The sequence below is a fragment of the Pseudorasbora parva genome, chromosome 19 (genome assembly GCF_024679245.1).
Source record: "Pseudorasbora parva isolate DD20220531a chromosome 19, ASM2467924v1, whole genome shotgun sequence".
In the NCBI taxonomy this organism is placed as follows: Eukaryota; Metazoa; Chordata; class Actinopteri; order Cypriniformes; family Gobionidae; genus Pseudorasbora; species Pseudorasbora parva.
This window is the reverse complement of record NC_090190.1, coordinates 30,360,936-30,373,690: the sequence shown is the minus strand read 5'-3', so window position 1 is coordinate 30,373,690 and position 12,755 is coordinate 30,360,936. Positions and strand designations below refer to the sequence as shown.

Sequence of the window (12,755 nt, the reverse complement as noted above, 5' to 3'; positions counted from 1 at the left end):
TAACTTTTTTTCTAAATAATCTTTTACAGTGTAGTATTTATTTTCCTACTATGGAAGTCAATAGGGCCCACCCACTGTTTGATCACCAACATTCTGTAAAATATCTTCTTTTGTGTTCAACAGAAGAAAATAAACTCATACCGGTTTGGAACAAATTAAGGGAGAGTACATGATGACAGAATCTTCTTTTTTGGGTGAACTATCCCTTAAGTACATAAACTATATTTGTATCATTTAATATATTTAATTATAGCAGTTTGCATTTTTTTTATACTCTGAGTTTGCATTTCACAGTTTTTATTAATTGCGAGGAATACTAAATGCCATTTGTGTGTGTGTGTGTGTGTGTGTGTGTGTGTGTGTGTGTGTGTGTGTGTGTGTGTGTGTGTGTTTACAATTGAAATGTGTAAATGCATAATCACATTTTAGTCTAAAACTACAATAACCATCATGTTTACACACAACCCCTCTGCACATACTCACAATTTCTCTCAAATGGGAAAACAAAATACTGATACTTATTTGTAAAGGTACCCCAGATATTTTGTTGTAAAATTAAAAGCAATGCGTTACTTTACTAGTACTTGAAAAAGTAATCTGATTACGTAACTCAAGTCACTTGTAATGAGTTAGCCCCAACACTGTTTAACAATATTATCTAATTAATGATTTTTTAAAATAACACAGTTAATAACAATGTCTGCCTTAAGTTTGCCACAACACAGACACACACAAGAGACAGAAAGAGATAAAGAATATAGCCTTTTTTCCCATTGACTCACAATAGTAAGGTGACAAACAAAATATTTAGTTTGAGATTTATTTATTGAGGGTGGCTGCAATATTGCATCTTAGAAATAAATCCAGTTCAGTCAGTGTGTTTGAGAGACCACCTCAGTTGTTCCATGAAAAAATACTGATGTGCAGACATAAAAGAAAACCTGGTGTACATTGTATTTGTTATATCTGAGTACAAAAATAGTGTCTCTTTTTCATGCAGAGGACACATCAAATACCACGTCCCTTTTCACCATTACCTATTTTATGAAAAAACTGCTTGTTCATATTTTTTTTATGTTTTCCCCCGTCACTAAACAATATATTATATAAGGAAAATAGCACTACAAAATAAAATAAAATAAAAAAACACTAAAATGACCTGACATGACACGCTTAGTAAGACATAAGCTACCATTACACTTTTCCCGTGTTCTATAATGTTTCTGGAAACAATTATTTTGTTCTTAATAGGAAAACACGTCTAAACTTTGAAATAGAATTTTGCCGCAACACAAGGGCTTTCGTTGATAACTATACTTTAAACTGAAGTGTAAAGATGTTTTTAATGCAAGATCTTTATTAGCACTCATATGATACTTCATAGTCTCATGTTTGCCCACTAATTCATTTTGCATGTAAAAGTAAATAAGGCAGAAAATAGCATAAAACACATAATCGGAATTAATAACATTAAAAAACATAGGCTGGTATAAGATGGAACGTTTGATTGTTGATGGCAGCTAAAATGACACTAGCTTTCATGGTGGTGTACTTAATTTGCATGAAAACAAACGGTTTGCATCCGATGCATAGCAGCAAAGCAGTGGGATGTCAAAGAAGAATACATCTTTTTTCAAAATTTCTGAAATGTCTCTTTATCTTTTGTTTTGGGATTTAAGTTACATACTTTCAGCTGTAGCTATATTAAGACCACCGCTTGGGAATGAAAAGTTTCTATTATATATGCAAACATGTTCCCTTTCCCAAGAATTAAGCAATGTTTGACATCAAAATCAGAGGGTTAAAACAAATAAAATAAAATAAAATACATATTTACAACATAAAATAATAATTTTATCTCAAAGCAATGCCCTTGAATCAAGTGTAAGGTTTCAGTCAGTGGACATAATTGAAAAACTAACCGTGGCCTCAGTTTAAACAATACAATAAAAAAACAAAAAAACAAGTGCCATTACAGCATAAGATAAAGATAAAGAATCTTTTCCCACATGAATCAAGCACATTCTAAAGAGTTTATTCTGATTTTCAAAAATCAAGACACATTTATTTTCAATGTTCCTTATGCAAGGAGAAAGAATATGTCATCTTTACTTTAATTGATTCCGATGTCTTTTTTGTCCTCAATCATCATGGAGAAGTGCTGTCCAGTACCCCTTTCTAAGCCTGTTTTTTCCATGGCTGTGATTGGTGGGCTGTTTCCAGTGCTAGCCTTGTCCGTGGCCACAGTAATGGCAGGAAGCTGGGGGACTCCTCCACTCTGAATTACGGATATTTCATTGTTCCTCATTGCTAAGCCATTAGTTATAGCTGCTGCATATCGGCTCCAGAAGTTTTGGTCCACATTCATGGCCCGCGCTGCTAAATCCTTCTGAAATGCTTCGCTAAATTTCAGGGCGTCACCGCCCAGAAGGGCAATTGGGTTTTCCACAGACAGTCGTCTACCTCTACGGGCAGGAGTGTTATTCCACATATGGGTGCCCATGTGCACCTGTTTGACGAACAGAAATGAAAGAGAAATCAATAACAAATATGGCAGATATGTTATATTAATCTGTAAAAAATGAAAATGACCGCCATGATGTTGGGATGGCCGCCATGTATATGTGTTTTTTGTTGCTTTTTATAATTATTTATTTATTCTAGCCTTTAATTGACAGTGAAGGACTGAATGGAAACACTCACAACAGCTTTTGACATGTTAGGAGCAACAGCAAACTCCAACACTAGTAAGCATTAAATGAAATGTGAGCCTAGACCACAAAACTAGTCATAAGTCGAACAAGTATATTTGTGGCAATAGCCAACAATAAATCGAATGAGTCAAAATTATTTTATTTTTCTTTTATGACAAAAATCATTAGGATATTAAGTAGAGATCATGTTCCATGAAGGTATTTTGTAAGTTTCCTATTTTAAATATATTTTAAAAAATAAATATTAGTAATAGTAATATGCATTGCTAAGGACTTCATTTGGACAACTTTAGCGATTTTCTCAATATATATATATATATATATATATATATATATATATATATATTTTTTTTTTTTTTTTTTTTTTTTTTTTTTTTTTTTTTTTGGGCACCATCAGATTCCAGATAGTTGTATCTCGCCCAAATATTGTCCTATCCTAATAAACCAAACATCAATGGAAAGCTTATTTTTTAATCTAATGACGTTCACAACATTGACACAGACATTTCTGTTTCATTTACTTAAGCTGTGCACTTTTTCACAAGTATTATTTGAATACATCTGAAATAACAAAATCAATAATGATTACATACCTTAAGATTACCCTTGGTCGTGAATGCTCGACCACAGACAGAGCAGCCGAAAGGTTTTTCGCCTGTGTGTGTGCGCTCGTGGATCTGCAAGGCGCTGGCAGAAGAGAAGTTCTTCCCACATGCACTGCAGTTGTGTTGCTTAGGGGTCCGTCGGGGAGGGGGGGGTCCAGTGAGTGAGGTGACGCCCGGTATCATCACCTCAGAGCGTGAGGTGGGAGACTGCAGGCCAAATGCAGGGAAAGGCCCTTCTTTTAGCATGTATGGTCTACTGCAAACACTCATCTCCAGTTTCACTGCAGTCGGCGAATTTCTTGTATCCTGTTCAGTAGACCTTTGAGCATTTTCTGAGAATAAAAATAAAAAATAAGAATAAAAATCCACAGTGAAATCAAGTAAATAAATACTGCAATACTGCATTGAGTGTTAAAGGCGAACTGTGCAAAATTGCTCGCAAAGCCAAACAGAATTGCAAAAGTATATATTTAAAATCTTTAATAATTAATAATAATGTAATAATTGTAATATATAATCTTTTTTTATTTAATTTTTATACAAACACTCCCATGTCCTCAATTAACTGAACAGACAGACCAGTCCAACCACAAACACAAACCATTAATTGAGCTATATTGCGGTCTTGGGCAATGTGTAGCACCTCAATGTTGACACATTTCAGCTGAATTGAATACGGCTTACTTTCAGTTGTCTACGCATATTTAGCTAGGGTTGGAATTTATTAAAAAATGACACACTTTAAATCATTTTAACATTTAAGTAATTCAATTTACACTAAAGAAAAAAATAGCCAAAAATAAACTTAAAAATATGCCAAAGTATAACCATTTTTTAAACATTTTACCACAACTTAATTTCATTACGTTCAAATCACTTACATCACTTAAAATCACTTAAAACTGAAGTTAACTTAATCCCTTTGTGTTTAGACTGCATGAATAATTTTTGTTGACATTATTACCTGTACTTTACATGAGTCTGCATTAGGAGAGTAAATGGTAAAACTAAGAGTTATTTTTTGTTTATGAGTAAATGGAAATACTTATTATGTTAATGTTATGTTATAGTTTCTGTTATGTTGTTGTTTTTGTGTGGTTACTACTGTGCTGAAGAGTGTAGCTTATGCTTGATAATTCCATACATTGCATATAATAATAAATTATATGTAGTATGCTGACATGCGCTAATGCTAGCTAGAATTTATCTGACATAAGAATTTAATTTAGCTTTTTTTCAACAAAACATTATTTTGTTTTAGAGGTTGAATAATTATTTTGACCTGCCCTGTCATTTATGCTTATTTCAGTTATTCTAGTCTTGTTGTGCTAACCTAAAATAATTGTGTGGAAAAGCTTTCCTCAGTTTAATTAAACTATCAAATATTTTTTGAGTGTTTTTTATGGGTGTCACATAGCAGTTTTAGCTTACCATGTTCCTTGCTGAAACACTGAACATTGAAAGGGTTTTCTCTCTTTACTGTAGACTTGATAGACTGGATTCCTGTTTGATTTAGAGTCATCCCGTTGACTGGAGGACAATCTGTGGTTTCCGATTTTACTATAGATGTTTCCTCTGGGATTTTAGAGGAGAGCTTCAAAGAGACCGGGTGCTCATGCTGGCCTTCAGGTTGACTGTTGAGATAGGGTGGAATGTGAATAGAACTAGATGAATGTGGCATTAATCTAGTTCCCATGCTATGGTTCTCCATCTCACCGGTGGTGGTCGAGCCCAGAGCATGAAGATCATTATCCATAGGTCCGCACCTGACCATCTTTTTTCCATTGGATTGGCTGAGAATGACGGATGAGTCACCACCTACATTTTGAGATTCTGATACACTTGTGGAAAGAGATGAGATAGGTGGTGGACTGTCTGAAAAAGAGCTCAGGGTGTTTTCACTGTTCTCCACAACATCTGCTTCTTCTTCAAATGAAATATCGTCAAGACAGTCATCATCATAAGTGCTCAAGCTGTCAAAACTCTCCATATCTGTATCTTTCTCGCAGATGGTTTCTGCCAGCGGAGTGTTTGGAATCTGCCCACCCATGTGCATACGTATGTGCTGCTGTAACACAACAGCATTTGTGAACTTCTTCTGACAGATTGGGCATGAATGTTGAATACGAAGTGGAGGCTTTGCACGATGGACCCCAAAGTGAGTCTTCAAGTTACCCTTTGTGGTGAATGCTCGTCCACAAACCTTGCATTTAAATGGCCTTTCCCCTGTATGGATGCGGTAATGCATCTTCAGTGCGCTCTGACAGCTAAGCACGCGGTGGCAGATTACACACTGATTGGGATCCATCATCTTCTTGTCAATATTTTCCACAAGCTGTTGGAGCTTCGATGTCTCAGAAGTTTGCATAGAGTCTTGGAGACTACCAAATGGGAACTTTGCCCTGAACTGATCTGAGATGAGTGGAGGAGAGGACGACTTATTAACAGCTGAAGGAATATCGGTGGACTCTGATATAGTCCCCATAACAGGTGATTCTGTCAACATGGACTGCGAAAGCAGGCTGTTGGGGTTGTTACCGTTTCTAGTCATACTGTTTGATGGCAGGTGCACTTCCTCTGTACTGAAGCTCTGTGTGATCTCTCCTTCTCTGTTTGAGTTAGGGGAGGCTGCAATGGTAGACATATCTGTCTCAGTGCCTGTGGGATTGGGTGACGATGGTGCAAGTTCACCTTTGGCTGGCGAGGGCCTGTGTGGAGATCTTTCAGAGGGTGTACTTGTAAATGAATCACTTAAGCTTTCAATAATTGGTACAGTGGGCGGCAAATGCAGACCCACTGAGGACGGCACCGTTGGAAGAACAGGTTTGCTGTCTAACCAAGTAGGTCCTGCCTTCTCCGGAGGAAATGTCATCCCATAAGGAATCCCAGAACTGGTAGGGATATTGTCAAGATACTCTGGGACTGGGTATGGGTTCATTTGAACATGAGGGTACTTCTCCTTGTGCCTTTGGAAGTGGACTTTAAGGTTTCCCTTCGTTGAGAAACGGTTGCCACAAATGTTGCATTTAAAGGGCCTCTCACCTGTGTGTGAGCGCAAATGGATCTGCAAGGCACTGTCGCTGCCGAACACTTTAGCGCAGAACCTACACTTGTGCTTAAAGAATGGGTCCTCAGAATTGGGCTTGTTGTCAAAAATGGAGACGCTGGGCAGTTTGCCCTTACGGTGCTTCATCATAGCAGCAAGTGGGTCTAATGCACTGGCAGTGGCTGCGATGCTGGCCAGTGGATTGGGAAATATGACTCCGTTGGGAGGGCTTTGAGGTAGTAATGGTAGGTTGGCAGAAGGGCTAAGGAGGCTACTCTGGCAAGCTGATAGTGGACTGGGAGTGCTTATGGACTGGGTGTTACTAACATTAGAGAGCGAGCCGCTACAAGTGGGTAAGAGTGGGGAAGCCCTGCTGTAGCTGAAGAGATGAGGGCTGGAACTTGTTAAGGAAACAGTGGCACTCTCCAATGCTCTAGAGCCGATTTGTCCACTGCTTGGCTGGGAAGACAGCAATGGTGGCCTTGCAAGCATAGACGCCTGGGATACAGAGGCCTGCCCATTCACTGCAGAGGGCATGACCCCAGATAATGGAAGTACAGGGGGTGGAGCGATGCCCTGGAAATTGTAAGTGTTAGAGTCAGAGGGCAGGCTTTTTGAGGCAGGATTAAGGGCGGCTTGTGTAGGATGCCTATTCATTACAGCGACCTGGCTGCGGATCTGCTCAATGAGCTGCAATTGCTGAACCTGCTGCTGCTGCAGTGCCATCAACTGCTCCAGAATCATGGGTATCGCGGCTGAGTTCAGCTTGCCTGCAGACCCCGCACAGTGAATACTCTGGGAAAACTGAGCAACGGCCACTCGGGTGCTGTGAAGAATTTCCAGGGTCACATTGGTGCTAGGCATGTCATAGTGATTGGTTAGAGGTGGTGCAGGAGAAGAGGTGGTGTTTTCCCTGTCAAGTTGTAGAGGGCTGAGGTTTGATGTTTTATGCTCGGGAAAACTTATATCCATTTGTTCATCCAGGTCGATGATGTGAGTTTCCTCAGGCATCTCGTCGACTTTCTCAGCCAGCTCAGAGTTGAGCTCGCTGACCTCCATTTCTGCTGAGTCACTGTGGGCACTCAAAAGGGACTCTGTCGGTGATCCCCGGGAAACGACCTTCTCTTCATTCTCTTTTACTATCAGCACAGGGGGGTCTTCCGTGCACTTCTGCTGGTGCTCCAGCATTTCGGACCACTTGAAGAATTCAGCACAGCACCTCTCACACACGTGTGTCTCTTCACCCCCGCTGCGGCTCTCTGTGCCGCTGTCCTCCTCATCGCCTTCCCTCAACAGAAGTGCTGGGAGATAAAGACACAGAGAGAAAGCGTGTGAATAGAAATTTCTGAGATGATAGATTTTTCACAGCTATTCTTGGAGGAGTGAACAATATAGATAAACTAAATCAATTGTACCACTTTACCAATTACTGAAAGCCAGCCTCTTTGTGCTCATGCTCCAAAGACTCAGACGATAATTTTCTTTGCACAATCCATCAAATTATGCGACCTATCTATTGAATATACGGGAGCTTAATGAAATTCTATAGGGGATATTGATTTCCAATGTTTTTATACAATTCACAGCTGCACTGTCAGTTGAGGGCAAATTGAGTCTTTGATTGACTAATCTGAACTCTCCATTGCTATCAAACACTCTTATTTCCTGATGAATTTGAAGAACTAATTCCTCCACTTGACATTGTTGAGTGAAACAGTTATCTCTCACCGCTAAAGGTGTACAACCTTGAAAAATGGTTTCAGCTTTAAAAGTGTAAACTGCACAATTAACTTTTAAATCATGTCATATTTGATCATTTAAAAATAGAGAAAAAAGCTGTCAAAAAGAAAAAAAGATGTCCTTTTACTAGTCAAAGTGTTATCTTTAAATAAATCTGTTCAGCGCCATTTTCTCATGGAATCAGTAAATATATAATTACAAGAATCTAATTAAGTGTAAAGTACATCAATAATGAGCAAGAATACACAGCTTAAAAAAATTATATTGTCTTAAAATAAATCAGCAGCATTTGATGAGATTTTTGTTCTGATATTCAGATTTAGACTGCATATAAGTTACATCAAGTTCAGATAAGACCTTAAACTGTTAGTCGTTGGCTCACTGATGACCGCTTAAGGGGTTGGTTTGGGGTAATTCGTACACTTGGAAGAAAATATAAACAGAAATAGATTTACACATAAAAGGTTTAGTGAGTTTGAGTCTAAACAAAAACAAAAATGTAAGCCATTACCTCCTATATTTTTTAACCTGTTTGTATTTGTTTGTATAAGGGTGTTTTATGTTTTATTTTTTTATTTATCTTTTATAGTTTTCTTATAGTTAAATAAGATGCCATGGAAGATTGTATAGGTGTATTCGCTGTATGATTACCCCTCTTTATCGCCTTAAAAGCCATGCACACCGAATGTTTATGACTTCAGCTTTTAAGAATATAATCGGATAAAAAATTCTATAAAAAAAAAAAATACCAGTGAGAAAGAGAAATGAGTGAAAAGAGGATGACAGAATATCTTAAATCATTTTGTGGTCAGGTGTTGTTGTGTATCTTCTCAGTTTTTGTGAGCCTTCCTCAGAGGAGTTACATTGTGGGTCATTTGCTCTTCTAATTCCAGTAACTGTGTGGGTGGTCTGGAAAACTCTTAACACCGAAAGGTGAGAGCTAACTGAAACTGATCTAGTGAGGCGACCAATTAACTTAAGGCCGTGCTGAAAATCATCTTAATATGTTCATACATAGATATTAGCATTCATTGAGTCCAAATAGATTTACTAAAGGAAAAAATAGCATGGAGAAGCCCAGTGAAAAGACCAAACCTGTGTTCATGAGATAGATAAACTGTATCAAATTCAAAAACGACAAGAAAAAAAGGAATGTGGGGCCCAACTGCATTAGCCTCTACAAAGATGAAAAACTTGGGAGATTCCTAGGGTGCTCAGCTGGTAACCGTGGTTTTGTGAGCTAGCTGGATTATTTCGACATGAGACAGACAAAGGTTACAACATGAGAGTCTTAAAATAAATTTCTCAGACCCCAAAAGAAGAAAGCTAAAATGCTATTAGACAGTCGTTACTGTAGAGGCCTGAAGAATGACAAACTGAAAGACGTACAAGGGCAAACACTAAAGTCAATTGTGATGGCGTCGACAAAATGAGAGAAAACTAAAACTATTGCTTACATGGATAACACTCTGAAGGCATCATTTTAAATGAATTTAAAATATAACATAATTTAATATTAATCCAAGTAGAAATTAAGACATTTATGTATACCAATTTGTCTGTAAACTAATGTTAGCTGGTGTAGGCCCATAAGTTATAAGTTTGTTAATAATATATATTTTTTTGTTTTGAAAAATGTATTGAAATGCTTTACTTTGAGCTTGCTCTTAAATTGTTGCACTTAATTTTAGTACATTTCAGAATACATAAAGGCTAACTGAATAAAATAAAAAATGTATTCGTTTAAAGTTTTTAAAAAACTGTCATATGAAATTATTTGCATAATGAATAAAGCAGTCTTTTTATTTCATTAACTGATTCAAAAAATAAATAAATCAAAACTGTTTGTGTAGGCTAAATGACCAAGATTGAAACATTATGCAAATTAATTCTACATCAATATTGTTGCATCAGGTTTTCACTGGTTTTCATTCAAATTCTTTACTCTTTAAACAGATCAGGCCTGATTATGGATTCATCTGATTAAAACTGATCTGAAGAACAATAAAACGTCTTTCACTGTCTGTTTTCAACCCATACTCTGATTCAGTTCTTTTAGTTCGATCTTTGTGCTGCAGTAAATACTTTAACGCGATTTAAATGAAGGCAACTTCGACACCAAAGCAAGTGTGAGGCTTTTTCATAAGTAACTTCATTACCATGACAAAAGGAATTATTCTCACGCAAACAGACGAATGTTGAAGCTTTTTGTTTGGGACAGTTTTGCAGATCTTTTATTTTGGTGCTTTGTGAAAAGCACAAATAGATGCACCGTTCCTGATTATAATTAATAATTATTTTGAAATCTTCAAATAAAAAAAGTCTACGTGAAACACAAACATTTATAAATATAGGGCCTATACGTGAACAGTTCCTAATTAAGCACATTAAATCGCAAATAATGAGAACATTGTATGTCCATAAATGTTGAATTATTTATAGTGAATTTAACAGAAATTGTTAGTTAACACTAGAAGATTGAAAAGACAGAAATTACGACTGCATTATTTAGAGAAGGGAAAAGTGCTCGGCATTTTTGTCAAATGACACATAATCAACGTTTGACAAGAAATTTCCAAAAGCACATATTTGTATAAGTTTCATAGACTAGCTATATAAACACACTTCACTTGTGATTCATTATACAGTAGGCCTATTAAAAATAAAGGCTTGAATAGAATTTTACAATCATGTCCTAAGAAAACCTCCACGAGTAACTTTTTATTCTCTGGTTCTTTAGAGAACGCATCGGTGTTTTAAATAGCATAGAAACTTAACTTCATCGTATATTTAAATAACCAGTTAAAATGACTCTTTGTGGAACGTAACAACCTTCGAAGAACGTTATTTTTACGGGTGCAAAACTTTGTCTTGAGTTCCATACTTGAGCTGATGTTCTATTACAGCATCGCATGCTAAATCAAGTTATTTTTATATTCTCCGGTTCTCTCCAAGTGTCCATTCTGTGATGTGTTCTATATCGTGTCTTCAGAACTAACAATAAAACATCGCAAAATTCTGACCAAAGAAACTTGTATCTAAAGAGCCAAATAAAAGACTCTCGTTTCAGTTCACATACCGTTATCCGGACTTTTGTCCGACTGTGTTCCTTCTTCGTCCGATCTGAGATGCTGAGGTTTCGCTTGCTTTCTTCGGGACATGTCTCTGCGCTTCGCGTCGGCGCTCCGATCTGCAGAAACATCGGACGCAGGCAGTCCCGTACAGTCCCGGGGTCAGTGAATAAGAGATATTAGATGTTGTTACCGTTGTGCAGATTGCGCATGTCGGCGTTATAATGATAGAGGGTCATGTATTACGTTGCGCTGCATGAGGGATTGGCCGCGCGCCAGTAGACACTCTCTGGATATGGAAATGAGGGATGGACTGAGTAATTAGCCCGTTTCACTTCCTCACTTTTCCCCCTTTTGCTCTCTGTTCACGTAGGACCACAAACTGGACGCAAACAAGTGCGTCTACAGCTCTGGTGGCACTTCACATGGCGTAAAGTCCATCCGTAGTTTGTTAAACATGCACCGTAAGTACGGAAAACCAGCCTTGTCACGCTCACACGCCTTCTTTTCTAATAAATGACAGTATGAATAACAGTCAAGCACCTCTCAGGCTCTTTCAAAGTCTATTGATTCTAGTTTAAGCATATTCCTCCCTCATACAAGTTGTTTAATTGATATATCTTTGACAGAAAAGTTTGTTACTGACATATTCCTGGGATTGTAATTAAAGCGTAACCCTGAGTCAACAAAACAAAATGTTAAGGGCTTTTAAAATAGGTAGGCTATAGGATATATTATTTCACACAATGTTTCATTAACCACAAAAGTTTGATTACAAGTTAGTCAGAGCAGGCACTATATTGCAAACGTCGCGTTCGCCTGAGGAGGTCACCATAGCAACAGTAGGCTGCTCCAGCTCTTTCCGTCAGGATCTGTATGGGACGGTACGTCGCAAAACATAAGTAACTGGCATCATTTATGGCTTCCTATACATTTACATACCACAAAAACTGTTTAAAACGTATCACGTTTATGTTTAAGTTTTTATGTTTGGGGGAAAAAAGCAATTCGGTTTCGCAAGACGAACCTGCACAGAACGCGCGAGAAAAATCCCGAAAGTTAGGCTGTGGTGGGACGTCGAGAACGCGGTCTATTAATACGCAGATTGTTTATTAAGTTTGGTGACTACAAACACTGTTCGTTCTGTTCTCTGTCGGTTCGTCTGCTTCTCAATCATGCCGAGGACGCATCTCCATAGTTCATCCGAATCAAAACTATGCGCTTTCTCACAGATTCCAGAGTCCAGGGGGATGTCTTGATGTATAAGAGCTGAACTGAAACGACAGTTCGCAGCCAATGTGCGTGTAAAACCCAGCAGAAGTCCTGGAGAAATGTGGAAGGGCTGTTCTGTGTAAGCTTATTGCATTAGGCGACCACTAGGATATCAGAATGACGGACCCCTATTCAACCTGCTCTTTTTCCTGCTAACCCTTCACATAGCGTCACATCTGCTATAATGCTGAAGTTTAAAAGGAACAACAAGAACAAAAAAATAGGACATGGCACTAATTTTGTGATCTTTGGTAGCACAGTATAAATTTAACACAGTAAAACTTCAGTTATGTGTCTATCATGATAT

The 12,755-nt window shown here is 37.8% G+C and overlaps 1 protein-coding gene across 1 annotated transcript; it reads right to left on the bottom strand.

Moving 5' to 3' along the window:
* Positions 1 to 485: 485 nt before the first annotated feature.
* On the bottom strand, positions 486 to 12,523 carry sall3b (spalt-like transcription factor 3b). Its single transcript, XM_067426576.1, has 4 exons — positions 11,185 to 12,523; positions 4,751 to 7,666; positions 3,308 to 3,651; positions 486 to 2,509 (listed from the first exon to the last, which is right to left on the bottom strand). The coding sequence occupies exons 1-4, from the start codon at positions 11,264 to 11,266 to the stop codon at positions 2,114 to 2,116; spliced, it is 3,738 nt and encodes a 1,245-aa protein (XP_067282677.1). The 5' UTR covers positions 11,267 to 12,523; the 3' UTR covers positions 486 to 2,113.
* Between the last annotated feature and the right edge of the window lie 232 nt (positions 12,524 to 12,755).

What these genes read in the sequence shown, in the direction of transcription:
- sall3b (XM_067426576.1), bottom strand. Translation starts at nt 11,266, where the DNA reads ATGTCCCGAAGAAAGCAAGCGAAACCTCAGCATCTCAGATCGGACGAA. An exon ending in GGACAAAAGTCCGGATAACG is followed by an intron (nt 7,667 to 11,184) that starts GTATGTGAACTG and finishes TTTATCTCCCAG; the next exon opens with CACTTCTGTTGAGGGAAGGC. An exon ending in GTGTTTCAGCAAGGAACATG is followed by an intron (nt 3,652 to 4,750) that starts GTAAGCTAAAAC and finishes TTTTATTCTCAG; the next exon opens with AAAATGCTCAAAGGTCTACT.